The sequence below is a fragment of the Phoca vitulina genome, unplaced genomic scaffold (assembly GCF_004348235.1).
Source record: "Phoca vitulina isolate PV1807 unplaced genomic scaffold, GSC_HSeal_1.0 scaffold8, whole genome shotgun sequence".
NCBI lineage: Eukaryota > Metazoa > Chordata > Mammalia > Carnivora > Phocidae > Phoca > Phoca vitulina.
The window spans coordinates 72096307-72123837 of NW_022589711.1; the positions used below are offsets into that span (position 1 = coordinate 72096307).

At 37.5% G+C, this 27531-nt stretch overlaps 1 protein-coding gene across 3 annotated transcripts in view; it reads left to right on the plus strand.

The window, feature by feature from the left end:
* The window catches only part of MECOM (MDS1 and EVI1 complex locus), a 534952-nt gene that overhangs the window by 501180 nt on the left and 6241 nt on the right, over nt 1-27531 (plus strand). For 2 of the 3 annotated variants that reach the window (XM_032407252.1, XM_032407254.1), the window contains exons 8-14: nt 1114-2470; nt 4860-4947; nt 15537-15703; nt 16769-16846; nt 20957-21126; nt 23488-23632; nt 27085-27321. In XM_032407252.1, the coding sequence (XP_032263143.1) occupies nt 1114-2470; nt 4860-4947; nt 15537-15703; nt 16769-16846; nt 20957-21126; nt 23488-23632; nt 27085-27321 (2242 nt within the window). Of the gene's footprint in view, nt 1-1113; nt 2471-4859; nt 4948-9801; nt 9829-15536; nt 15704-16768; nt 16847-20956; nt 21127-23487; nt 23633-27084; nt 27322-27531 lie in introns of all 3 variants that reach the window. The other variant, XM_032407251.1, reaches the window with a different exon arrangement.

Genomic DNA, 27531 nt, shown 5'->3' on the forward strand with positions numbered 1-27531 from the left:
ACGATAATCCTGCCAAACTGCGAAGTGAGGGGGATTCGTACTTAGCAAAGGAGTTCTTAAAGGTTACGAAGCTTGGTCTCAAAACACTTAGTTCTATTCTCACATAATATGTGAGGAGAGAGATGTTCTACTTTTTTGGCAAATGCTCCACAAAGAGGGTTCTTTCCTGGCCGCACCCTGCTGTGTTCTTTCTGGATTAGAGCATTCAGAGCACCCTCCCCTGCTTACCGTAGTTGGCTAAACCCCATAGAAGTCAAGCCCTGAGATAACCGGCGAAGATATGACAACGAGTGGACATATTTCCCAAGGACGGGGGTTTCAGAAATGCAGGAAGGTTAGCACAACCGCTGGTGTGAGGGGAAGTCAGAGGACGTGATCGTAGTTCATGGGAACCAGCAATGCAGGATGGGCCACATTCAATTTAGTTTCCTTTGCAGGCTTAAAATAGAGCCATTGTAAATTATGTCAGTCTTTCTCGAATCATGAAAATGATTGTTAAAAATGTCTCCGAATACACAATGTGCATTGTTGTGTGGCTTTGATGTGTGAATGATGAGAGCGTATGATATAACACAAATTAAATAATGGTAGAGCAGTCACAGGCTTTTTCCCCAAGGGGAGAGGGAATAAAGGTAAAGTTGCCAGTCGAGGGAAAGGCTGTTTTATTTTGTGTCGGTGCCTCCGACTTAGAATTCTTGGAGTGGTCTAAAAGTTTAAAGGGGTTCCTGTTATGTATTGTGCTTAAGACTTTAATTTTTAAGATTCTGTTAGGGTAGGCGTTGGGTGGGAAATCAACGCATGCTGGAACTGGACTTTTCTTTAAATACTTAAATACACAAATACGATGCAAAATATGCAATGGGGATGACAGAAATCTTTATATATACTTATATATGAACTATTTGTGCTGCCTCAAGACATTTGTCAGGTTGGATGCCTTGCTTTGGAATCTAGTGAAATGGGGATTTCTGTGTTTGGAGCACCCAGATTGGTACCTCCAACAACTTTTCCTGGCTTCCTAATTGAAATTTTGGGTAAACCAATTGTGATACTTGCTAAATTCAGCAGCAATTGCCATAAAGCCTGAGATTCTTTTTTGTTGTTTGCACACAGGTGAGGTCTGCCATAAATCCTATACTCAGTTTTCAAACCTTTGTCGTCATAAGCGCATGCATGCTGATTGCAGAACCCAAATCAAGTGCAAAGACTGTGGACAAATGTTCAGCACTACGTCTTCCTTAAATAAACACAGGAGGTTTTGTGAGGGCAAGAACCATTTTGCGGCAGGTGGATTTTTTGGCCAAGGCATTTCACTTCCTGGAACCCCCGCTATGGATAAAACGTCCATGGTTAATATGAGTCATGCCAACCCGGGCCTTGCTGACTATTTTGGTGCCAATAGGCATCCCACTGGTCTTACCTTTCCAACAGCTCCTGGATTTTCTTTTAGCTTCCCTGGTCTGTTTCCTTCCGGCTTGTACCACAGGCCTCCTTTGATACCTGCTAGTTCTCCTGTTAAAGGACTATCAAGTACTGAACAGACAAACAAAAGTCAAAGTCCCCTCATGACACATCCTCAGATACTGCCAGCTACACAGGATATTTTGAAGGCACTATCTAAACACCCACCTGTAGGGGACAATAAGCCAGTGGAGCTCCAGCCCGAGGGGTCCTCTGAAGAGAGGCCCCTTGAGAAAATGAGTGACCAGTCAGAGAGTAGTGACCTTGATGATGTCAGTACACCAAGTGGCAGTGACCTGGAAACAACCTCGGGCTCTGATCTGGAAAGTGACCTTGAAAGTGATAAAGAGAAATTTAAAGAAAATGGTAAAATGTTCAAAGACAAAGTAAGCCCTCTTCAGAATCTGGCTTCAGGACATAATAGGAAAGAATACAGCAATCATTCCACTTTCCCACCGTCTTTAGAGGAGCACACTGCGGTGTCAGGAGCTGTGAATGATTCTATAAAGGCTATTGCTTCTATTGCTGAAAAATACTTTGGTTCAACAGGACTGGTGGGGCTGCAAGACAAAAAAGTTGGAGCTTTACCTTACCCTTCCATGTTTCCCCTCCCGTTTTTTCCAGCATTCTCTCAATCAATGTACCCATTTCCTGATAGAGACTTGAGATCGTTACCTTTGAAAATGGAACCCCAATCACCAAGTGAAGTCAAGAAACTGCAGAAGGGAAGCTCTGAGTCTCCCTTTGATCTCACCACTAAGCGAAAGGACGAGAAGCCCTTGACTCCAGGACCCTCCAAGCCTCCAGCAACACCTGCCACAAGCCAAGACCAGCCCCTGGATCTAAGTATGGGCAGTAGGAGTAGAGCCAGTGGAACAAAGCTGACCGAGCCCCGTAAAAACCACGTGTTTGGGGAAAAGAAAGGAAGCAACATTGAACCGAGACCCGCATCGGACAGTTCCTTGCAGCACGCTAGACCCACTCCTTTTTTTATGGACCCGATTTACAGGTAAGGGAGGATAAGAGACCATTCGACGTGGACATGTGAACAGAGGGCAGTTTTTACATTCTAAAGCTATGGCTTGTAACAAATTATTTTTGTTATTATTATAAGGCAGAGAGTAAAGTTGTTTGATCTAGTGAATTCATTTTTTACTCAGACGGTCAACTCATTAGGTTTGGACTTATTTTTGGATGTCTCTGAATTTGGGGTTTGGGATGAGGCCCACTGAGTTCTTTCCCTTGACAATAAATTTATTTTTAAACACAATTTTTTAAGTGGAAAATATGGGAAAGCCATATTTAAAGCAAGTTGTCAAGTGGCAGAAGAATGAGGCTCCTGAAGGATTAATGCAAATATGTGTGGGGACTCAAATGGGTCAGGATATTTGAAATGAGATGGGACATAGAACAGCGTGAGTTTTCTCTTTGTTAACCTACCAACGCATCCTTAGTAAGTACTGTTCATATTCTGTTGCTAAATAAATCTCCCAGGAGCCCAAAGTAAATGAAATATTAGTCACAAAAATGTCTTGTGCATAATGTGAATGGTTGGTTTTGAAAAACGTGTCTCTGTTCATACGCTCATTATCCAGTTTACTTTGATGCATCCAAAAATTCTTTGGGGGAAACATATATGCTTAATAAAAAGCCTCTTAGACAGCATTGGGTAACACTCACTTGAAATTCAAAATGACTTAGTTTTTAAATACCAGCTTTCTTTAAAAGTATTGAGTAATAGTAATTACGCTTATTATGGGTTTTAAATATTACCAAGCATTTTCACATTTACTTTCTCACTCAAGTCTTGAACATTGTCAAGAAATAATGGAACGTGTGGATCATTGTTTATTGGACTTGTTTAAGATGAGACTATTTTCATATTTTTGCCTGATTGTCTTTTATGAACAATTTTGTGCTACTCTTTCATTCAACGATATTTATTGATTCCTATTACTTAATAGGAACTAGAGCTGCAAACCCTTTTCACTAAAAACTCCTTCCTTTTCTGCCTCCTATTATCTATAATACATTAACTAAGAAATCCTGCCACTATGTTGAGGGCTAACCCCACTGGAAGGGGATTAAAAAAGACAATACAAAAATATCTGAGCCGTCGTAATCAGGCTTGGGCACTTTTTTTTTCAATTATTATGTCTTGATTCCTGTGGCAGTCCCAATAAGAGAAGGGAAAAGAAGGGAAAACAGCACTTCAGTATTTTGTGTGTGGATTGTATGTCACACATTGCCAGGAAGGTTGTTTCCAAGTCAGTGATACGTCTCAGCCCTTTGTGAAGAGTATTCCTCAGACTTTCTTTCTTAGACCCTCCGTGTGGCAATGGGCTTTCAGTCCCTCCACACATCCATTACACTCTTCTCCTTCACCTCCTAACCTTCCTCTTGCTTAGTTGAAATTTGGTCTCCTCTCTGGTGTTTCACTCTGAATTAAGGGCCTAGGCCTGTCATTTTACCAAAGTCATGAAAGACCTAAACACCAGTTTTAGTGTAAGACCTGAGTTGAAATCTCAGCTTTCCCATGTCTCAGACTTTTTTTTAAATCCATAAAATGGGTATAAGAGGACCTAGTTCAATAAGTGAAATAGTAAATGCAAAACATAGCATATACAAAATTTCAAAAAGTGGTAGCTGTTTGTATTAATTTTGATTCTATTTTAAAAGCATACTTACTCAACAGTTCTTAAAAGAAAATTACCAACAGTTGGTGAAAGAAATTAATTTAATCCACGATCTCATTTCCTGTACACTTAATGGTAAATAGAATGACAAACATTTCTAAGGCAGAAGGGATATGTAGATAAGTTTTATATGTCTCTGTCTATCTTCAAAAATTCCTCTTCCTTTTCCCTCCACCCCCTTTTGCCATCCAAAAGAAGACACCTATACTTCAAAGAGTAGGTGGCAGCGTGCAGAGTACGCTTAGAAACTCTCCTGCTGTCATTGGCAAGGACGGGAGAAACATAATGAATATCTAGGGGAACACTTTCTTGGTAGAAAATGACTTTAATTTTCAAAATGGACTCTGTCCTCATGATTTCAAAAATCATCCAGCCTTCTTGTCTCCATTTGAAATGGAAAGGTACAAATGTATGACCAATCCCTCCGGTTTCATGACTCTTCATTTTTTATATTTCCTCACTACTGTTATTACTAGTCATTCAATCGGATTTTGCCGTTATAAATAGGACCTTCTTTCTTTGAGTGCCTAGAAGTGCCCTGAGTATTCTTCAAGAACTGAACAGATGTCTTTATATTTTTATCAGTGTGCTTCCCAGAAACCTACCATTTGCTTTATTGTTAGCTGTTTGAAATGTCAGTAATTATATAGTGATTGATATATGAGACTGATTCATCTCCAAAAACTAATTTTAACCTTTCAGAGTAGAGAAAAGAAAACTAACTGACCCACTTGAAGCTTTAAAAGAGAAATACTTGAGACCTTCTCCAGGATTCTTATTTCACCCACAAGTAAGTATTTTGAATTTGAGACTTCAAGCTTGTAAACTAACTTGTTGATCCTGAAAAGCAGGTGCAATGAAATGAAAGAAATCTTGAGAACATTAGGATTTCCTATGACGCTGGTGTAGAAGAACACAGGAAATTCTAGCAGAACTAAAACTCAGACTCTTTAAAGAAAAAGAAATTAATATATGTGTAAAAACAACGTGTTTTCGGGGTGTTAAATTATTGTCTGCTGTTAACTACTTATTGAGCCAAAGTGTATTTTGGAGTGAGCAAAATTCAGTTAGAATAAATACTGAAGTTGTCTTTTGTGTTTAAAAATTACTGCTAGTAAGAGATAGATCATACTCTGACTCGTCCCAAACTCATGAAGGTCCTTCAAGTTCCTTTAGTGCTTAGATAAAAAACAGGAAATGAGTCTACCTGACAAGTTGTTACCATAGAGGGTGAAGGAATTTATCTAGAGACCACTGGGCATTCCAGCGAAGTTCTGTAATTGCACAAGAATTTACCACAATACACAGAGCAATTTGCTGAATGGAGCTGTGTCCATTTATCAAAATATATATAGTTTCTCATTGCAAGGAGAATGCAGAGCAGTGCCATCTAATTGGTTCATCCCTCTGTTCTTACATATTTGGTTATTTTTAAAAAACTGGTTTACATAGTAATCAACATGCGGAGAATTCTATTGAAAGACCAAATATATAAACATCTTAAATGTGTTTTTTTACCTGATATTTTGTTTTTTATTTCTAATTTTTTTAAAAGATATAAGCTCTGGTCTTTATAGATGGTAAGCAAAATTTTTATGAAAATGCTTAAGATCAGTGAACTAATTTATTCCTTTTCAACATATTCAAACTAAAAATTATGCTCCTCTAATAAAATTGGTAGAATTTTATGCAAGCTGTCTTAAAGAATGTTATGAGATAATTAAATTATCTGGGGATATGACCCGCCCTGCCCTTCTGCCCCCTCCCCCTCTGCCACCTCTTCTTCAGTTTTTCAAGTACTTCCCCAACGTCCTGAACAACAGAGTATGAGAGCGGAAGTGCATCTTCTGGTTAGCTGGAGAAATCTATCGTTGCTCAAAAATTCTATTTCAAAGTGAGAAACTATATGATTTAATATTAAAGGAGTTAGAAATGTTCCAGTTAGCATTCATTTTATATAGAAAGGCTAAGGAATGATATTATTTACATAATTACTTTAAGGAAAAGAAACACGTTATAAAATAGGTAAGTGTTTATCAGGTACTTATAGTTTACATTTAGGTTGATTTAAATTGCACTCTTAGGGCTCGTGGGCTAATAAAGCTGAACATAACGTGCATTTTGTGTCAGTGCACAAAAGGTCTATCTTTCTTGAGAACTTACTTTCTAATTATCACTAACTGCTCATGGGCATATTATAGTTATATACGTTTAGTTACAATAATCAAATTGTTCTCATATTCTAATTATCTTTAAAATCTAGCAACTAACCACTTCCAAATTAAGTGCTATGAGGACACGGTATAACGGAGGGGGGAAAAGACTGGGATTCAGGATCCTCAGGTGACTCGGCCTACCTGGAGCTTAATTCCTTATCTGTAAGATGAAGGAGTTGGGTGGCCCCTCTCTGTTCTCTCTGAAATTCACAGATTTCTAGCTAGCCAAAGTGAATTCACTAGTCTACAAGATGGGCAGTTTTGTCTCCCAATAACTCCACATGTGCATGCAAGTATTAGAGTATGTACCTATTTTTAATCAAATCAAATAAGAAAATCTACTATCTCTTGATATTTCCCAAGTGAATGAAGGATCACAAAAGATGATATTGGGAGCAGAACAGTCCTCCCCGCAGAGCCCCGCAAACAGGCCTGTATGCTTCCTTCCCACACCAGAGGGTCATGTCTTGGTGGAAGGGACTGCCTATTGTGGCTGTTAGAACAGGACCCGAGAGTGCTAATCGAAATATTTAACACCCTGTATGTCATGAATACTGACCAATCGGACTGGACTCCTGGCATTCTGGAGCAGGGTCTTGGAAGTCCTTGCTGCCCCGACTATTAATGCTGTAGTTGCTGGCTGGTGGGCTGTCTGAAGGGTCTTTTGAGATGCAGCCAGGACGGTAGGGAGACCATTCAAGGTTCTTGGTGCAAAGGCTGTTTACCAACTGCTACAGAAAGATTTTATTATTTTTCTAACCATCGTGGCTGTTTTCGTGTGTAATGGCTATAGATCACTGGGGTACAGGTGAAATCACAACTGTCACCTGGGAGAAGCTTGGGCCACCCCCTTTTCATCAAGCCTCCAGACCCAAGAGTCTGTTCTTTCAGAACACCTGCCTCAAATGTCCTAAAATTTCAGCAGAATTCTTCTGTTCTTTCTAGTACTCCATCAATTCCATCCTAGCCCCAAGATCCACTTTCCCATAAACAAACAAACACAAACAAAGACAACCTGCCAGGATTTGGGGCCAGAAATGACTGCTTTATGACTGGCTCTCCGGCTTATTAGCAAAAATGCTTAGGTTTTGAGCAGCAGTTCATCTCTCTGAGCCTTCTCAGATATCAGCGTGATGGGAACACCCCTTCCGGCCTTACCTGGTTAGCTGTGCGGGTTAGCATTCATGTACCTAACCCGGTACGGCGCAAACTGCCTGGCAAGTGGGAGGACCTAAATGAGGGATAGCTTTCAATTTTAGTGAATGCAGAAGTATTCCATTTTGAATGTAAAGGAATGCCAGTAAAATACTCTCCTGCCGTCCCCGGAACCCAGCTTCTTTGGCAGGACTATACACGGGTCTAGCAGTACTTGGAAAGATGCTTACTGTGTTCTTGGCACTACCTCATTGGCCGGCAATAAGAGTGGCACAGAGCAGAGGCCAAACTGGAAGCCCTTGCCTCTGCTCCTGGGGCTGGCCATGATCTTGTAGCTAAATAAATGCTTGGATAAGACCATTCATTACTTCATTTTCCACTTAAAGTACACTGGAGCACTGGGGCTTCTGTATCTTTGTCTTCCAAATGGGAATAATACTTTCCTTATGTATTTCGCAGGGTTATAATAATAATATCGTCATCATAATAAAGGAGACCACATATTCTTAATGCTTCAGGGAAAACATAGATATAGGTATATGGATTCTTGGTAGTGGTATTCTCTGGGCAAGCCTGTTTTTATAATATTTGTATGCCTTTGTATTCTACTCAGCATGTCCCTCCCCTGGGCACATTTCCTAATCAATAAAAGGTGAACACCTCAATAGATACTTAGATATTTATTCAGTTTTATTGAAAGATTATCAGGCATCTCACTGCCTCTTGGAATAATAATATATATTTTTTAAAGTCTTGTCAAAAATATCTAGAAGATATAGGAACACATACAAAAGTAAAAGATAATTGCTTTTTTTTTTTTTTTCATTATCAGGGTCTAAATTCCTCACTTTGTTCAATTTTTACAGAAGTAGGCTTTCTGTGTCAGGCCACTAGAGGACTACTTAGATTTCTACTTTTCTTTTATAAATAAGTTAGCTTAATATAAGGTAGAAATAAGTACTATAGAGGTTATTCCTGGATACATGGTTGAAAATTGTTTGTGGGGTCTTAGTTTAGATTATAATTTTGAAAAGGAATGACAGCCACAAGTAGGTGAGATGGAGGGAATGGTATGAATGTGTGATCTCTGGAATGTCCATTTCACTGGGTACTTTGCATTTTAGGTACTTTGCATTTACATTGATGGCTCATTTGAACTGCCATAGAAATCATTTGGTAGTTAATGCTGTTGTAAAACTGGCTATTATTCCTTGGTTTGATTTTCCTATACTCTAAATATGTTTTTGGTTGTTAATACATTTTATTTCCAGATGTTTGGCTTTGTATACATCTGCAACAAAGACTCTGTTTTACTTCTGTTTCTGTCCTTTATTCAGTCATTTTTATTTTTTTCTTTTTAAAGTGTCTGACTATCCTGTTACAATATACCAAAGAACTGGGAAAAAGTTCCTTTTTCCAAGTTATCCTTTATATGTTGATGTGAAAATTACTTGTCTTTTGTCCTTCATCTTCTATTTTGCTTTCAGCAAGGTGTTTCTTATTGTTAGATTTCCTCGGCAATAAATTTTTTATCCTTAAAAACTATGTGTTTTCCTTATTAAAGATACCATAACTTATAAAAGCAAGAAGTATCCCCTTTAACCAAACAAAATGATAATTTTGAGGATACAACCTTTGTGCTTCCTGGAAGAGCTCCCAACTCACTAAAGTTTCTCCCAGTGATTCTTGTCATAAGTTGACGTTGGTAACTATATATTTGAAGTTCTTTTAATTAATATCCTTATGTGTTTTGACCACTAATGGTCTGAATCCCAAGCTAATAAAAGTCAAGCAGTGCATTTCCAAGTACATTACCTTTTTGTTACTCAATGATTCACGTTTGAGTAAATATCTTATTTTCTTTGTTATTAATATTATACAAATGCAAGAGACTAGATTTTATGCTGGAAATTGCTGAAGTTTTATTTATTAAGGTTTAGGACTCTTGTTTTGCAGTGAGTAAAAACAAAAAAAGAAGGATTTATCTACTTTGCTATTTAAGATTTGGTAGTAGGCAGTGTTTAGCTTTCTTGGAAAAAAGAACATTCTGGTTTATAACCTTGATTCTAAAATTTAATTTCAGTAAATAGAGGAAATCCAGCAGTGTTATAAAAACATTTAATTTTCATTTCCAGAGCCTTTACTCAAGGTACAGTTACATGATAAGCAAAAATTACAAAGTCCGTATAAATGTTAATTTCTCAAAGGATAGATTGCAATAAAGATACTGATACAGAAGTAATTTTTTGTTTTTGTTTCAATTTTGCTCCCAGTTCCAACTGCCTGATCAGAGAACTTGGGTAAGTTTCCTACTTATATTTTTGACTAAAATAATGTAGCATTAAAAGGAAAACAACTTATATTATAAAATGCTGTGCAGACATAAAGAATTCTGAGCGGCTTTCCATTACATGACATGGCTTCAGCAGATCACCTTCCAGCTTTGTCAAGCTGCAAAATACTTTTCCGTTTTAATTGGGCATTTAGTGTGCTATAAATTGTTTACAGAAAGAAGTTTATTTTATAAATTTGACCCATTCCATGTAATTATACCTTGATGTAGAACTCTTTCTCGGCGCTTGGGAGTATGTTGTTAAAAGAGCGTTCGAAATGGGTCACTAAGTGGAAACAACCATTATTTGGGGGAGGCTGTATCAGCATGTTAAAGATGCTTTTGATAAAGCCTTCAGAAGGTTAAAACCTGAACTTACATGTAGATACAAGCTGACATTGGAATTCACATCCGTATATCCCAGGGCAGAACTTGGTTCTGGCTATTTGGAGTAATAAGACTTAAATGTTTAGAAATCCATATCTAACTAGTGAATGAATCTTTCAGCCTTGGGTCTCACTTCCTCAACTTTCAGTTCCTATTTCCAGATTCAGTCAGTTGTCAGGTAATGATACTAGGGGACAGCTTTATGTTTTGTTCAAGATACAAAGAAGACTGCTTATTTAGTTTTTTAAAAATTTTTTAATTAACATATAATGTATTATTTGTTTCAGGGGTACAGGTCTGTGATTCATCAGTCTTACATAATTCACAGCTCTCACCATAGCACATACCCTCCCCAATGTCCATCACCAGCCTCCCCATCCCGATCCCACCCCCCCACCACTCCAGCAACCCTCAGTTTGTTTCCTGAGATTAAGAGTCTCTTATTGTTTGTCTCCTTCTCTGGTTTCGTCTTGTTTCATTTTTCCCTCCCTTCCCCTATGATCCTCTGTCTTGCTTATTTAGTTTTCACTCTCAAATAAACCTAGGGTCGATGGAAATACATATAAATAACATATATTACAAAATTTCCTCTGATTATATGTACTTCTACTTCTTCATTCTCTTCTTTACTCAAAATTATTCTGATTCTAAGATAGGGGTAAAATCTGGGAATATAGTTCAGTTTTTTTGGTCACCATATAATTATATATAAATTATTTTAAGTCAGAACACTTTAGCACTTACCTGTTTCCTCTATCTGACATTAGATTTTCTTTACCAGAAATTCCTCCATTTTATTTCTTCTGTGGAGTATGTGATGAATTGTGATTTTTTTCATTTTGATAGACGTTTAAGGATTAAGTTTATTTATTTCAAAAGTATAAGAGAAGAGAGAGGGAGAGAGAGAGACTAAGGCTTTCTTAGACAAAGTTGTACAGCTGATGGGGCTGTGCTTTGATTACCCTGGCCTCTATTTCCAGTGTTCCTCTTCTGTCTTCCCTGGCGGAGGTCCATCCTGAGTAGCGTGCCTCAGGGTCCTCCTCCTTTCTAAGGTGCAGTATTACTTGACAGTATCTGTGTGGTTGGCTGCTTCATCCAAAAGGTGCTGTCCGCTGCATAAATGCCCGACGGTTCTACCAGTTTACAAAGCCAGTTCAGATTTTAAGTTAGACTCCCTTTCCCGATAATACAATGGTATAGAAACTGACGTTGCAATGCTTTGGAAACACTTCCATTCCCTAAATCATAGGGTTTTCAGAGCTACGATTTATATTTGTATTATAAAACATAGATATTAGTGGGAACTACTAAAATATTAAAGTTTGTCATTTTAGTGGTAAACAGATTCTAATGGATTTCATAATCATGACTGCTGAATGTGATACATGGAATGAGATAGCCATAAACTATGAATACTTGCTTCTCCCCCAAATGGCCACAATTTTGAGAATTCTCAAGATTATCAAGTGAATAAATATAGAAAACCACCAAATCTACAAACTTTCCCATCATAAGTTATTTATGAAAAGTTAGTTGTTTTATGATAAAGGCATGTGTAATCTAATTTGTAAAACATTAGGTCACATAATTCATGGTGCCATTGGACATATCATTTCATATAATCAGATTGTCACTTTAATGGTTTTAATGAGAAACTTATTTATGTCATCAATTATTGGCTGCCAGATAATAAATGTTAAGCTAAGTGCTTAGGACCCAGTTGATGATATCTTGCCTGCTGAAATGTTTTTAAAAATACTAAGTTTATTTGACTAGGGAGATAGCTACATTTTTTGGTAGGATCTAGGGAATTCTGTCTAAATATTAGTTTGCGTCAGTATAAAGTTAATAGCCTCCTGGGGACTGAAAGGGGGTGCAATGACTTCCTCTTCCAGACATCTGGCTGCAGATACCATCAACAACTATTATATATATAAATAAAAATTACTGTTCCATATAAAAAAAAACCTGTCATTTACTGGTCAGAGATTAGCCTATGACATTAATAGGACACAGGGCAATGCACTTCTAAAATATATGATCTAATATTTCCTCCTTTATTTTCCCCATTCTCAGCAAATTTCTTTTTTATAGTAGTACACATTGCCCTCTTCATTTTTTCATAATTGAAATATATATGTAGCTAGATTCTGTTCCATTGATCCCAATTCATGTTGATTTTTAAAATTCCAAGCCAGACTTTAAAATGAATGTCAAAACTTGCTACTTCTCTTGTAAAAGGCATGTTATTTCAGGAAGAGCATCATACGAGTCAGCCCACAGAGTGAGAAAGTTAGGGTTTTGACCCATGCACCAGATGAAGCTCATCTTAATCCAACACCTTAATCCAAGACAGAGGCAGACCGATGTTGGTCATAGAATTGCTAACCTACCCAACTGGCAGATGTCTAAGTCACTTCTATCTGTCCTAATGGGGAAACTTATTCTTTTCAACTGAGGTCAAGTGCTATGAGAGCAAATCTTACGAAGATGAAAGGAAGAATTTGCTGGTGGCTTTTATGTTCGGTGGTTGCTAGCTGGACAGAAAGTGGGGTGTGTGTGTGTGTGTGTTTGTGTGTGTGTGTGGTGTTAATAACTACCCTCGGCTCACTTCCCATCTTCCTTCTCTCCCTTTTCCCCACTCCTATTTAATCCTCTTTTCCTTTGACACTGGAAGCCAAAGGTGGGGGTGGCTTTTAAGAGAAGCATTCGGGTCACCCCTATTCTTTTTCCTATTATCTTTAAGAATGTCATTGTTTAGTCATCAAGCCCATAGTGTATTTTCTTGTTTCTTGATAGTTTCCCCAAATCGGAATAGTCTGAGATAATGTAATCACAGCGATCTTTCTTCAAAAGGAGGTGTTAGGCACCTACTAAAGCAAGATACAGTCCTTAACAGCCCATTGCTCTTAAATAACTTCAAGGACTTGTAGTTTATATGTGCTAGAGATGAAAGCCGAGAAGAATAGTCATGAGTAAGCTATTTTCCATATAAAAGGCAAAGTGTTTCTAGAAGATATATCACCACAGGAATCTGAGTGTGTCAGCCGGGCGGACACTCAAATGATTTAAAACCACTAGATAATGAAACTTTACTCAAATATTAAATGTACATAAATAAAACATTAATAATCATCACCCATGCACTTACTATTCTTCCCAATAAATATATGCGATCGTGACCCTGACCCTTGCTTGTTTCTGCTAATCAGCTTGAAGGCCAGGGGTCATTTTCCACTCAGACAATTTATTCCGTGGAGGGTGGAATATCAAAATGATTTTCTGCAAGAAACAATTAAGAGGAATAAATGCAAATAAAATAGTATCATAAAATATTTCCGGATTGATTTTTAATAAATAAAACCCAAAGTAAGATGAAAATGCTAATGCTCCGGCTAGAGGGGGATAATGACCATATTCTGCAGGGACAGAGTTTCCGCCAACCTCTCTGAGCAGCATCATCATTCCATATCTCTGCCCTGTGATCAGTATGTGTCAAAATCCTTCATAGTGACAAATGTGCTGTCCACTTGCATCTGTGGAGAATGTTTTAGCAGCTGAGTGATTATGAATCAAACCCCTGAGCTTAGAGCCCCTACCGCCTCCCAATGCGTTCACATTTGTCGTCTGACAAGTAAATGTATCTTGACTTTCCTCTGAGATTTTTTTGCACCGTCTTTGATGAAAGACATTTGGCAAATTGGCAGTGGTACCCTGTACGTTGCAATTTGTAGCTAGCATTAGGAGTCCGGGCATGAAATGAGAGGGCAGGCTCCGGGATAAAGGGAAAAGAGAGAGCTAACTACAACATGAATAGTCATTTGAAGGATCGAGCATACACTATTCCCTTTGTAAGAAAAGAATCATCGTTCATCGTCCGGCCATTCTGTTAAGATTTTGCTTCGCCGTAAGGAGTCACTGGTATTCTGTCCAGCTGCACGGCCATGGAATAGAGATTTTGTCACTTTTCCTTTTGTGTGGGAAGGGTTGCCTTTTCTTTCTATCCTGAGCTCATAAATTAGGCCTTCAATTCGGTCCTGCCATCCATCAGTGAAAGAATCATCCTCTTGGGTTAAACAGTTGTTTGAATGTGCAGTTACCATTCTTGTCCTTGCATGGAGTCTCCTGGTCTAACACCCCAGCTCTTTGAGAAACACACAGAGTGCATATAGAGTGCAAACACCTTTTTAACAGCTTTCTGAGCTCTCCAGTGGCATAGTGCCTGAGAACCAAATAAATAATGGGTGAGTTGATTTAACAGGATGGCCTGAGAGTTTGCTTTTCTACTTAAAAATTCAGTAGTAAGCAGCTTCCAAATAAAATATGAACACTAAGGAAACTTAACCTTTTGGGAGGGTTGAAGGAAAGGGGAGAGTCCTTCTAACTGAGGACAGTAAGGATCAAGCTGCCTTTCAAAGTAAATGCCACCCTCCGATTGTGACTGTCAGTTATATGGGCAGATGGACAGAAACTTGAAGATTATAAGCAAAATAAATTAGGTTGTTTGAGGGAAGAATTAGGCAGGATAGTTTTTTAAGATTATTTCTCCAAGAGTGTGGTTAAGCTAACTACTCCCTTTATAACGCCCGTGCCAAGTTATTATTACGTGAAGTCACGATGATATATCATGAGCTGTCATTTCAACTCAGTCTTTGTTCAGAACAAATTAATATTTCATCAAAATTCCTTGTATATGATCCCACTTAAAACTGTAGTATATCCAGATATTAAGTTAACCTAGTCTTAGGCAAAACACCTCTTACACATTAATTGTTTTCTTTCTGCACTACACATTTGGCTTAAGCTGTAACTTTGGAACACTTGATGTGTTTTGTGCTGTGAATTCTTTTCGTGGGATGCCATGCTTCCTATGGTTTTTATTACCGAGGCAAGGCATGCAGGACCTTTCCCTATGAGGTCCAGTGTACTATTGATGTCCATAATGTAATACGAATGTTGTTTCTTAATTTAATAAAAAAGCTTTATTATCACTCATGTATTTCATTGCTCAGTTCTATATCAAATTATGACAAAATGGCCTAACCAAGGTCTTTTGAAGAAGTTCACCCAGCATTCTATAAGCATGGTTCTACCTTTGTTATTTCCTAAATCAACGAGTCCTCTTGTTATCTGTCACACATTGGGACACTACACCCTTTTTCTCCAGTCCACCGCATTCAGCAGATTTGATGCTTCCCTTTTCTTAACGATTTCTTGGTTTTCTAGAGATTATTACGGAAGAACAGACGTCAGACTGGTCCTTCATGGTCTTGTGCTCTTGCCTTTCAGATGTCAGCTATTGAAAACATGGCGGAGAAGCTAGAGAGCTTCAGTGCCCTGAAACCGGAGGCCAGTGAACTTCTGCAGTCAGTTCCCTCCATGTTCAACTTCAGAGCACCTCCCAATGCCCTGCCGGAGAACCTCCTGCGGAAAGGGAAAGAACGCTACACCTGCAGGTGACCGCAGGGCCCATGACGGCCCGCTTTCCCCAAGTCTCCCCTCTGATTGCAAAAACCCTGCTGTTTGTTTTGGAAATTATTCTTGATTGGATGATTAATCGTGACCATGATAGATCTCCAGCACTTCAAAGTACTCTTTATTTAGGGAGATACAAAAATAGTGGTTTTAAAAAATTATTATTAAATGGGAATTTTAACACAGGCCATTTGGTTGTGATAAATGAGGTTGGAAACAGTCCAAATACTTGTTTTACTTTGATATTTATGAATTTTCTTTCACAGTTAATTATTTTCATCCGAAGGTATAATACTACTGTCTTCGAGCATACATTTATTAATTGTCATGGCATTGAAGAATAAGGCCACTAACAAAGGACGAATAAGGTCGATAAGTGAAGAAAGCTAGTTAATAAGTTTCTTGTTACCCATCAGTATTACAGTAAAGCTTGTTTTTTTTCCTCTTTTCAATAAATTGTGCTTATAATTTCTGAATTGTCCTCAGAAATTTGTGGCATCTGACTCAGGCATATCAATTTATCTGCTCTTTGGAAAATGTGTCACTTTCTTTCCAGAAAAGCTTTTATAGGAACATACCTTGATGGATGAGGTCTTCGAATCTTGTCTGATCTGATACCGCTCAATGTACAGAGTTGTCAACCGCGGCTAACATGTAAAATGAGTTGAAACATTTGAAATCTGTTTACATCAACCCAGGATCACAGACTCTTGTCATTTTTTTATCCCCTTGTCTGGTTCAGTTTTGCGACTATAAAGATACAGAGTTAATAAAAGAGGCGTATGGGGGGGTCATCAAAACTAAAGTCTATTTTCATAAACTGCTTGCTTATGCATGAGCAAATTCAAGCAGATCTCATAATGCAGCCTTTATTCATGGAGTTATTTATATCTGTAGAATGGCTTTGTTGCAAATTTTAAATACCAAAGACATGTGAGTTCCATGCAAGATTAATTAAATCAAGAATCAGCATCTGGCTTCTATGCGGCTTGAGTGAAATAAAGTCGATTGTGCTGACTTTCTCTTATAAACATCTTTCATAACAGATACTGTGGCAAGATTTTTCCAAGGTCTGCGAACTTAACACGGCACTTGAGAACCCACACAGGAGAGCAGCCTTACAGGTTTGACAATGATTTTTACTAAATACCTTGGTAAATTTTATAGTAGTTAGAGTGGATGTATTGCCACAATTTTAAAGGAGGCTACTTTTGTGCATGTCTGAATGTATGTCCTTGCAATTTTGAGTCAAAGAAGAATTGACTGATGGCTAGGATAAAAAATATAAGAGTTCTAATTTTTTAAATCAAGGCTTCTGACATCTCAGTTTAAAAGGTCTAGCAGGATCTAGGATAGAATAAGCATTTAAGAAATGTTAGCTATTTTTAAAATTACTATTGTTATCATTGTTTTAGAGAGAGAGAGAGTGGGGTGGGGAGGGGCAGAGGGAGAGACAGAGAAAATCTTAAGCAGGTTCCATGCCCAGCGCAGAGCCCGCCACGGGGCTCATTTTCACCACCCTGAGATCGTGACCTGAGCTGAAATCAAGAGTCAGATTCTTAACCGACTGAGCCACCCAGGCGCCCCATTTTAAAAATTATTTTAATGTGCTCTCTTCTCAATAATTAGTGCTATGTTAATTGACAGTAATCAGAACATTGCAGCCTTCCTTTCTCAAGCCTTAAATCTCTGTTAGGAGTTGACAAGCTGTGTGTTAACTTTATTTCCCTAGGATAGCTAAGTCGGTGTCCCCAGGTCCCATTAGGAGGTTTAAGGAATAAACCTTAAACCTGGAGAGGAGGAAGACGTTGAGGAACTAGGAGGAGAAGAGGTAAAATAGAATATATTATAGGAAGAGGGGCAATTCTAGCAACGATTTCTAAACTACCTCTTAGCTTATTCTGTTAGGTGTCGAGATCAGCCACATGACACATGGGACATGTGTCTACCTTTAATATTACTGTTTACTAAAGAATGAAAATTATCAAGATCCTCTTCAGTTTTAAAATATAATCTACATTGTTTTATGTGCAATGCTTTGCACATAGTGCTAGGTGTTCATAAATTTTTTTTAAAGAAAACATGTTATTTATCTTAAGTCACATCGTAATTTCATTCTGCTTTGAAATTCTTATGCATTGCATATGCGTAAAATTATTTTTGTCTGCATGCTCACTTTTTCTATTAAAATCAATTATTTTTCAGGTTTCAAAGACTTTCTTCCATATAAGAAAAAGAAAATGGGCAGACCAATGAATGCTCATTTGAAGAGAATTGAAATTTTAAGAGAAAACTGGAGGGACTTAAACTCAGAAAATAATAGAGGGTTTTCTTAAATTCTTTGCTTTCCTACATGTTTTATAAATTACTAGTCAGAAGTGATACTTTGTATGTAATAGAATAGACTTTGTATAGTAAGTCTCAGAGAGGTATAAAAATGGAAGTTGTTAGGCGATTTCCCTTTTTGAGAAAAATTTCAGATCCCAGGAATTTTGCTTCAGTGAAAGAAAGATTTCAGCACTTACATTTTATTATGACCAAGGATCTGGTATGCAACTATATCATGCTCATTTTGCTCTGTACTTGAATTCAGTGGTTTTATTCTACCCCATAAATGGTATGTGTATTTTTAAAAACACAGGCCAGAATTTTGGCATAGCTAGAGATCTTAAACAATTATTTGTCTAGCTCCTCTGTTTTACAAGTGAAGAAATTCAGATGCACAGATGTTAATTGCCTTCTGTAAAGCCTGGTATTAAAAGATCCAGAATTAAAACCCAGACTTGGACCTGCCATGTCAGAGTTTTTATCTCACACCATGATCTCAAAGGCTCCCATGACCGCTGTGTTTACATCCAAATTCTTAATGAGTGTATTGTTCATGATGTATGTATTAATATAAAGAATTTTTGAAACTTAGGCTCGTAACTACCCACTAACTTATTGGAGCAGAGTGCAATGATTTTTTTATTCAGGAGCACTCAAAACTTTTGGCCAGTATATTAGCAGGGGAAAGATACAAAATAATAGATGATTATTATGTAGAATGTTCTTATTGGCCGATTTTATCGCTATTAGAGTAGATGATGTCTATTAGACTTGGAAAAGCCCCTTTGCATACAAGCAGAAAGCTGGAAGCATGTCAAAGACAAAATCTCTCTAATTCATGATGTATGTAGAAAATGTTTTGAGTGAAAAATGTTTGATGGGAGTTTTCTCTAGCAGCGTTTTCTAGGTTGTTCTGCTCGGTACAACACAATTGTGCTAATTGTATCATTATTCTCATTGTAGTAGGCCTTGGGAGTCAACAGAGTTATTACAGAGAAGGTCATGACTCATATATATTTTTTTTTCAAAAGCTGAGGCTAAAACACTACAACTACAATGAATATGGGGTTTCACGCACTTTTAAATTAATACTGTAAGCGAGGAAAGTTGAGGAGCCTCATCATGCCAGCGCAGTTTTTTAAGGGGGAAAAATTAAATCAGTCTTTGAGTCGGTTTATTGATACTATGCCAAAGTAACTAGTTTAACAGATTTATTTTCCCCACTGAACTAGCTAGACTTCTGGCATCACATAGAGACAGCCGTAGAAACCCAAACACTTCGAGTGGAATGGGGTGATTTCTGATGTAGAGCACTCGAACCACTGAGTCTACATTCAGAAGTGGGAGGAGAAGGGCCCTTCACATATGGAAGAATAAGTTAAAGATTGTCTGGCTGCTAGGTTAAAAATTTTCACTTAAAAGTCATCTAGAGAAAGCTCATGTTGTTTTTGTTTTTTTTTTTCAAGCAACACACATATAAAAAAAACCACACAAACAAATAATGTAATCTTTACTTTAAAATGCCAAAGGAGAATACCCCATAAATTGCCACTTTTCTACTTTATCCATAAGAGCTGAGGAGTAGGCAGTGAGGGGTTACATTTTTATTTATGAATAAAGGAGAACTTCAAAATACCTTATGATTTTTTTTTTTTTTAATCACATGGAAGGCAGAAACAATTAGCCAACCAATAATAGGTATTTTCCTGGAAAACCGACCTGGTTCAGAAATGCCACAAACTCTGTAAGGACAGAAATGGAAAATTGAGGGGAATAGGAAAAGCAGAGATTAATGAAGACCTTTATTTTATTCCAAAAGGATAATTTAGTGCTACTCTTACTTTCTTTTTTAACAGTTTAAAGGTGGGGATGCCTGGGTAGCTCAGTTGGTTAAGCATCTGATTCTTGGTTTCCACTCTGGTCATGATCCCATGGTCCTGGGATTGAACCCTGCAGCAGACTCCACGTTCTGCTTCTCTCTTTCTCCCTCTCCCTCTGCCCCTTCCCATGCACACTCTCTCTCTCAAATAAATAAATAAATAAATAAATAAATTCTTAAAAAAACACAGTTTAAAGGTTTTTAGAGTAAAGGTTCTGGGGGCTTGTAATCACTACAGATTATGAAAATCAGTATCTCGATATCGAGATAAACTATTCACATTGCCTCAGTTTTAAAGGTTTGGAATCTTTACTGCTCTTTTTGAGAAGATAATGGAAGTTTCTTTAGGATTATCAATTGAGGAAGTGAATTTACTAAGAAATTGTTTAATCAGACTCTGCAGTTTTGAATTTAAGAATGATCTTTTTACTTTATTTGAAGAATACATGAATTTGTTTCAAGTTTGTTTACAAAGGATTTATTGGTATTGTCCTAAGCAGAAGGTAAAACCATGCTACTATTTCTTAATGTCCTTAATTTTGTGAAGTTTATCAAAAACATAAAAACTGATGACTCTAATAAATTTGGGACCAATCAAATGGTCAATATTTTACTATGGTTTTTCATAAAGTCATGAAAATCTTTTTTTTTTTTTTTTTTTTAAAGATTTTATTTATTTATTTGAGAGAGAGAATGAAAGAGAGAGAGCACAAGAGGAGGGAGGGTCAGAGGGAGAAGCAGACTCCCTGCTGAGCAGGGAGCCTGATGCGGGACTCGATCCCGGGACTCCAGGATCATGACCTGAGCCGAAGGCAGTCGCTTAACCAACTGAGCCAAGGTCATGAAAATCTTTAATGGAATCAGAGTCTGTTGAAATTGAAATCTTGGCTGTGCGAATAGTATTCTTGCCTCCTCTGCCTTTTCTCTAAAATATTTTATGGGTGATAATTTTGGATATCTGGCTTACTAGTCTTGAGAAATATTTTTCGATTTGCTTGCAAATATTTTCTCTGTGTTTATTTTTCAGATGCAAATACTGTGACAGATCCTTTAGCATCTCTTCCAACTTGCAGAGGCATGTTCGTAACATCCACAATAAGGAGAAGCCCTTTAAGTGTCACTTATGTGATAGGTGTTTTGGTCAACAAACCAACTTAGACAGACATCTAAAGAAACATGAGAATGGGAACATGTCTGGTAGGTAATCAGTTGCGTTATGAGGAAGAAGATGGCTAAGATAATCGTGAATAATATTGTACGGCAACTCTACTTTTAAGAAAAGAGATAATTGTGATCTTTCTTCTCTCCTTCCACTTTGACACCAGAAACAGATCCTAAATTTTGCAGCGTGTTTCCCTTTAGATTACAGAATGATGTGATTATTGAATAATATACAACTCAGGGCCTTATTTGGATTGTTTCTTATTCTCCTGGATTCATCTCAATCGGTAATCTCAAACAAAGAGAACCATGACCCAGTCTCATACGAGACTTATGAATCAGGATTTCCTAAATTGCAGGGAACAATCTTTCCACATATTGGTACAGAATGGGGCCTCCAGGCAGGCAGGAGTTCCAAAGTGGCAGCCCCAGAATATCATGCTCTGAATATTAACTTAGAAACCATGGCTGTTTTTGCAGAGGTCCTACAGTTCAGAGAATATCCCCAGGGTAACTTTTCAGAGATTAGTGATAGAAGATTGTTGACATGATCAGAACAACCCATAGCAAATGATAGTGGTGTGTGGTTTGGGTCACAAATTCTGATGTAGAATTGAGTTAAAAGTGGCAAAAGAAAACAACAACAACAACAACAACAACTAAAACTAACCTTCCCTTAACTCAGATCTGCCAGCACATAGTTAGCAGAAGAGATGGTAGTTTTTCTTGCCTTTGGCTTCTAAAAGTTAGATAATAAATCATTAATTAATATTTGCCAACTGGCCTATGTGTTTGGAGCCACACTGTGCAGCCATAAATTGTTTCAAGAGAATCAGGAAAATGACTTGGGGGCAAGGGAAGGAGCAAGCATGGGGTTCAGGAAAACAGATTTTAAAAACAGGGAAAAGTTGAAGTTGTACAAAGTAGCTATTTTACTTAAGGAAATTATTTTATTATTAGTTCTTCCTCCCCCGTACACAGGCACATGGCTTACGACCTTGGGGGGTTACTACATAGAATTATATTACTGTTCATTTCCCTCTAAGCCAAAAGTCAAATGATTATGGTTTAAAGATACCAGATTTTAGAGACAGAGGTATAAAGCAATCAAAGTCTAATTTGGCCACACTTTCCAACCACGTGCACCCTTACGGCATAATCCCATAATTTTTCTAATCAAACATATTTAGTTTTTGTTTTGTTCTTTTAAGGATTTATTTATTTATTCCAGAGAAAGAGAGAGGGCGGAGGAGAGGGAGTGGAAGAGGGAGAGAGAGAATCTCAAGCAGACTCCCCACTGAGCAAAGAGCCCGATGTGGGGCTCCATCCCAGGACCCCAAGATCATGACCTGAGCTGAAATCGAGAGTTGGCTGCTTAACCGACTGAGCCACCCAGGAGCCCCTGATCAAAAGTATTTTGGAAAATACTTAAATGAGTTAAAAATGAAAATGTCCAAGTTCAATACTTATTTGTTGACCCAGATTATAACTTTATTCAGCTGAGAGATGTTTTCCCCTCTTATTTTGTTCATCTATAGACTATTAGGATGAACTGTTAGATTGTAGATATCTTGTGGGAAAGGTAAACAGCATGAAGCGAGTGTTGGTATACATTTGACCACATATAAGGTCTCTGTAGTTGTGTAAATTTATAAAAACCTCACCACCATCCTGTGAGAAGGCATTCTGATTCTAATTTTATAGGTAAGGAAGCTGAAGATCATCCTATCATCAGCAGATCCCATATTGTCCTTTTAATGCTGTCCCACCTCAGTCTCTGGGCTGGTGTGTTGAGTCTACTGACTGCCTCACCCACCAAATGAGAATACAGAATTTTTGGTATGTTCTCAGTCTTTATTCGGTAAGGTGCTTTAGCACAGGAGCAATAAATACAGATTGACTGCAACCAGGACTGAGTATACAGTTTCTTCTGGCAGAATCTATTTAAGACTTATTTATAATTTGCCTCACACTATATCCTCGTTATGTGAATGAAAATGTTCTCATGTCACAGTGGCAGTGGGAGGAAGCTGTGGGCGAAACATCTTTGGGAGACTGTACCTCATGACTTCAGTGGTTCAAAATATTCCCCAAGGGACTTGAGTCAGCATGCATGCGGTAATTTGGGAAGACACTGGCCTCCTGAAGTTACCATTATTAATATTCAGAAGAGCCTGTTTTAGGAAACACCGATCAAATGAAGAAGGAACGAGCTTCAAAATAAGTTGCCCTCTCGCACTGGGTGTTATGCACAAACAGTGAATCATGGAACACTACATCTAAAACTAATGATGTAATGTATGGGGATTAACATAACAATAAAAAAAAAGGTAAAAAAAAAAAAAAAAGTTGCCCTCTCAGTGGCCGTCTTTTTCTCAAGAGGCTCTCTCCCCTCAGGTACGGCAACGTCGTCGCCTCATTCCGAACTGGAAAGTACAGGCGCGATTCTCGATGACAAAGAAGATGCTTACTTCACAGAAATCCGCAATTTCATTGGGAATAGCAACCACAGCAGCCAGTCTCCCAGGAACACAGAGGAGAGGTAAAGCTTTTCAAACTCTCTGATTTCTGAAATCAGCGTGTTCCGAAGAGATTTGCTGTGCTCACTTTCGTGACACTACTGTAACTCCTACCAACGGTGGCTGGCATTTCTTTGGTGCAGATTAAATACCAAATGCTCTTCTAAGCACTTTCCGTGTATGAACTAATTTAACTATCGTAGTAGCCCTATGAGGCAGCAACTATTACTATGTAATTTTATCAGTGAAGGAAGGGCGATATCACAGGTTAAATGACGTGCTAGAGGCCACATAAGTGATTAATAAATGGAATTCCACCTGGGCCGTCTCGTTCCAGAGCCCATGCTTTTACCACCGTTCTGTTCTGCTTCTCTTGATAACTAATTAGAATATTTTATCAAAACTTGCCAAGCAGAAAGGAAAGCCACCACAGGGATTCAGTTGATTCAGTAGTGGCTACTATTATATATCATGTGTATATTACAGATAACGTAACTATATGTACCTGTGTGTGTGTGTGTGTATACATACACACACATATATATACACACACATTTGTGTGTATATATGTACATATCTATATATAAAATACCTATTGAATATCATTTAAATATCTTTTACCTAGAAAGCAGTTGAAACTTCTTGATATGATTCTGTCACTACTATAGGCTCTCAGGTGGATATTCATTTAATTCCGGCATGCTTGTTTCAGTGGGTACGATTATCCTTGTTTTTAGTGACCTGGTGCCCTGCTTACCACTTGTCATCATCAACATCAAGCGTATATGGCTTAATCCCTAAAGAAAAACTTTTAATGCTGCTGATAATAATAATTAATACTTATCTAGTATTTACATTTTATGTGATGTTAATGAAACATTATTCTACCAAAATTACCAGATTTAATTTTTCTTATCTCTAAGTTATAATTAAATACCTGATATTGAGAACTAGATTTTTTTGAACACAACTATCCAAAAGCCTATTCAATTAGGATGTTGTGTAGTCAATTTTAACGTCAAATGAAATTAATGAGAAAGCTCTATTACTTTTCATCACACCAGTATTATTGTTATAGAGTCCTTTATTTTTTGATGCTATTAAAAGTCAAACAATTGTTTTAGGTAGTTTTTACATTAAGCCAAGCTTCAAATAAACATTATTTCCCCAGATAATAAAATTTTATGGACAATTCTGCTCTTCACCTTATTTAGGGGAAAAAGGAGAGGAGATCTGCTATTACATGGCCCTTCCCATCTTCTAAGAAGTCTGATAAGAGCTATGACTTTGTGCAATTGGATGTATCTTTTCCTCTGCTTGCCCATTTGTGTGTGTGTGTGTGTGCACGCGTGTGTAAAAGAGACACAGAGAGACACAGAGAGATTGGAGGGAGGGAAGGAGATGAGCAGATGGTCAGAAATACACAGTAGTAAGAACGAGTAAGAGAGTCACCGTCTTACATTTTGATAACGACATTTACATGATACAAATAAGAAATGTTGAACAGAAACCACCATTTGGGTTCTGAGATGCCTTTTCAGATTTTCTAGCCCTTACTTGGGGATTTGTGAGCCTGCATATAGCTGCGACATCTGGCTTCAACATGTCCAAACAGCACAGACGTAAGAAGACTGAGTCATTTAACTTCCCCCCTCAACTCCTATCGGGGCTACTTTTGATGAATAATTTATCCCCCATAAACTGCCACATTTGAAAGCATAATTAACAAATAGGCTTTCTTAATCATGTTGGCTTTGTTACGTTTGGTTTTCATCCATGCATTCTTTTGTTCTTTTACTTTTTCTTTCATTTTTAAAAAATAACAGTTTCAATCCATTCAAGCCAGCAAGTTGGCAGTGTATCTGGAAACTAATAATTTATGTCTGTGCAAAACATGTATTCATCATTCTTTGATAAAAGTGGTTAAGAGATTGGCTGTATAAAATGGTTAATGATGATAATACGACTGTTTTTAAGATTTTAACTATGTGCATCTGTCACACCCAACATTGTTTTGTTTATTTATTTATTTGCCCTGAAAAATCTAAATATTAAATTATACTCATTTTTTTTTTACATGGGAAAGTGATGGGGTACATTGCTGATACCTGATCTCCCATAAGCTGAAAAATAGTTCCATTAAATATGAATAGCGTACATTTCTGTAGCAATAACTTAAATTTCAACAAGCTTTCTGAACTTGGGGAAGTGCCTTAACTTCCCTGGTCATATGTATTTAAAAAGAGGAGGTTAGGGGGAGACACTCTGTAGTTCAAAGCATTTGTAGTTAATTTGGAACGAAGTTAATTTTGACTTTTCAGTACTACAATGAAACTTAAATTCAATTATACGTTCTTTTTATTTTTTAAGATTTTATTTATTTATTTTAGATAGAGCAGAAGCAGGGGGAAGGAGAGGGACAAACAGACTCTGAGCTGAGTGTGGAGACTGACATGGGGGCTCGATCTCAGGATCCTGAGATCATGACTTGAGCCGAAACCAAGAGTCAGGAGCTTAACCGACTGAGCCACCCAGGCACCCCTCAATTTGTACATTCTTTATGTTTATTTTTGAAGCCTGAGAAATTTGTCCTACTTTTATAAATGCTCTCAAATACATTAAATTGGGACTTCTATGTAATTAAACCTTTTTTTTATAATTAAACTTTTGAATCACATAATACAATCCTTGTGACCACAAACTAAAGTATTACAAATGACTTTTAAAATATAATATTCTTCTTTTGTATCACATTAGACATGCATGCTAAGTAAGCTTCAAAAGATACTTGCACAATTGCATTTTTAGATAATTGCCCACCCCAATGTTCTTCTGGGAAACAGGGAACATTTTTACATTCAGACCATCAAGGATAATTTGAAAACAGTACAAATAAGTGAGCTTTCAATCACTTCCAAGTTTGAGCAGGATGTCTAAGTGGCGTACACCACAAGTGTCACCTAGAAATATCAAATACCGCGTGGTCCCTGACAGCCATCTTAACATTTTCTTTGAACTCCTAAATTCACTTTAGGCGTGTGTGTTCAAGTTTTTATCAGTGTTGTTCAGGAATATGAATTTTCCAGAAATCTATTATTTTAAATGGTGGGCACTTATATGGTAATTAGGTAACATTACGTAGAGAAAACATTTGTAGGCTTTTTATATCATCTATAACAATATCATTTATCAGGCAAAGGTCGGATAAAGAATAGGAGCCTGAGACTGTTTTTCCAGCTCTGCCAGAAGCCCCATTTATCCTCTGAATAATCACCCAATTATTGTTTTCTTCATTTTCTCATTTGTGAAGTTACATTACTTTCCCATGGTTGCCATAAAGCATAAATAATGAAAATTTACTATAGAAGTGCTGAAAATCTAAACTGTTGTTGGGAAGACATGAGAAGAGAGCTAACTGCACGTTTAAAAATGAAACCAATAATGGGACCTGTTTCTTTTTTTATGCTTTTGAAAGAATGAACGGCAGCCATTTTAAGGATGAGAAAGCTTTGGTGACCAGCCAAAATTCAGATTTACTGGATGATGAAGAAGTAGAAGATGAGGTGTTGTTAGATGAGGAGGATGATGACAACGATATTACTGGAAAAACGGGAAAAGAACCAGGGACAAGCAATTTACATGAAGGAAACCCTGAGGATGACTATGAAGAAGCCAGTGCCCTGGAGATGAGTTGCAAAACGTCCCCAGTGAGGTGAGCGCCTGGGGTGACATTAGTAAATAAGTAGGAGTAGATACGTATATGGTTGCAATTCCTTCTGCTCTGTTTTTCCATTAGGGCAATATTTCAGGACATGGCAGTTGATGAGTAACGAATCATCAAAAGTACATTTGAATTAGCAAGGCATATTTGGTGGATTCATTTTGAATAGGTGAAAACAAGGTAGCCATCAACATAATCCAC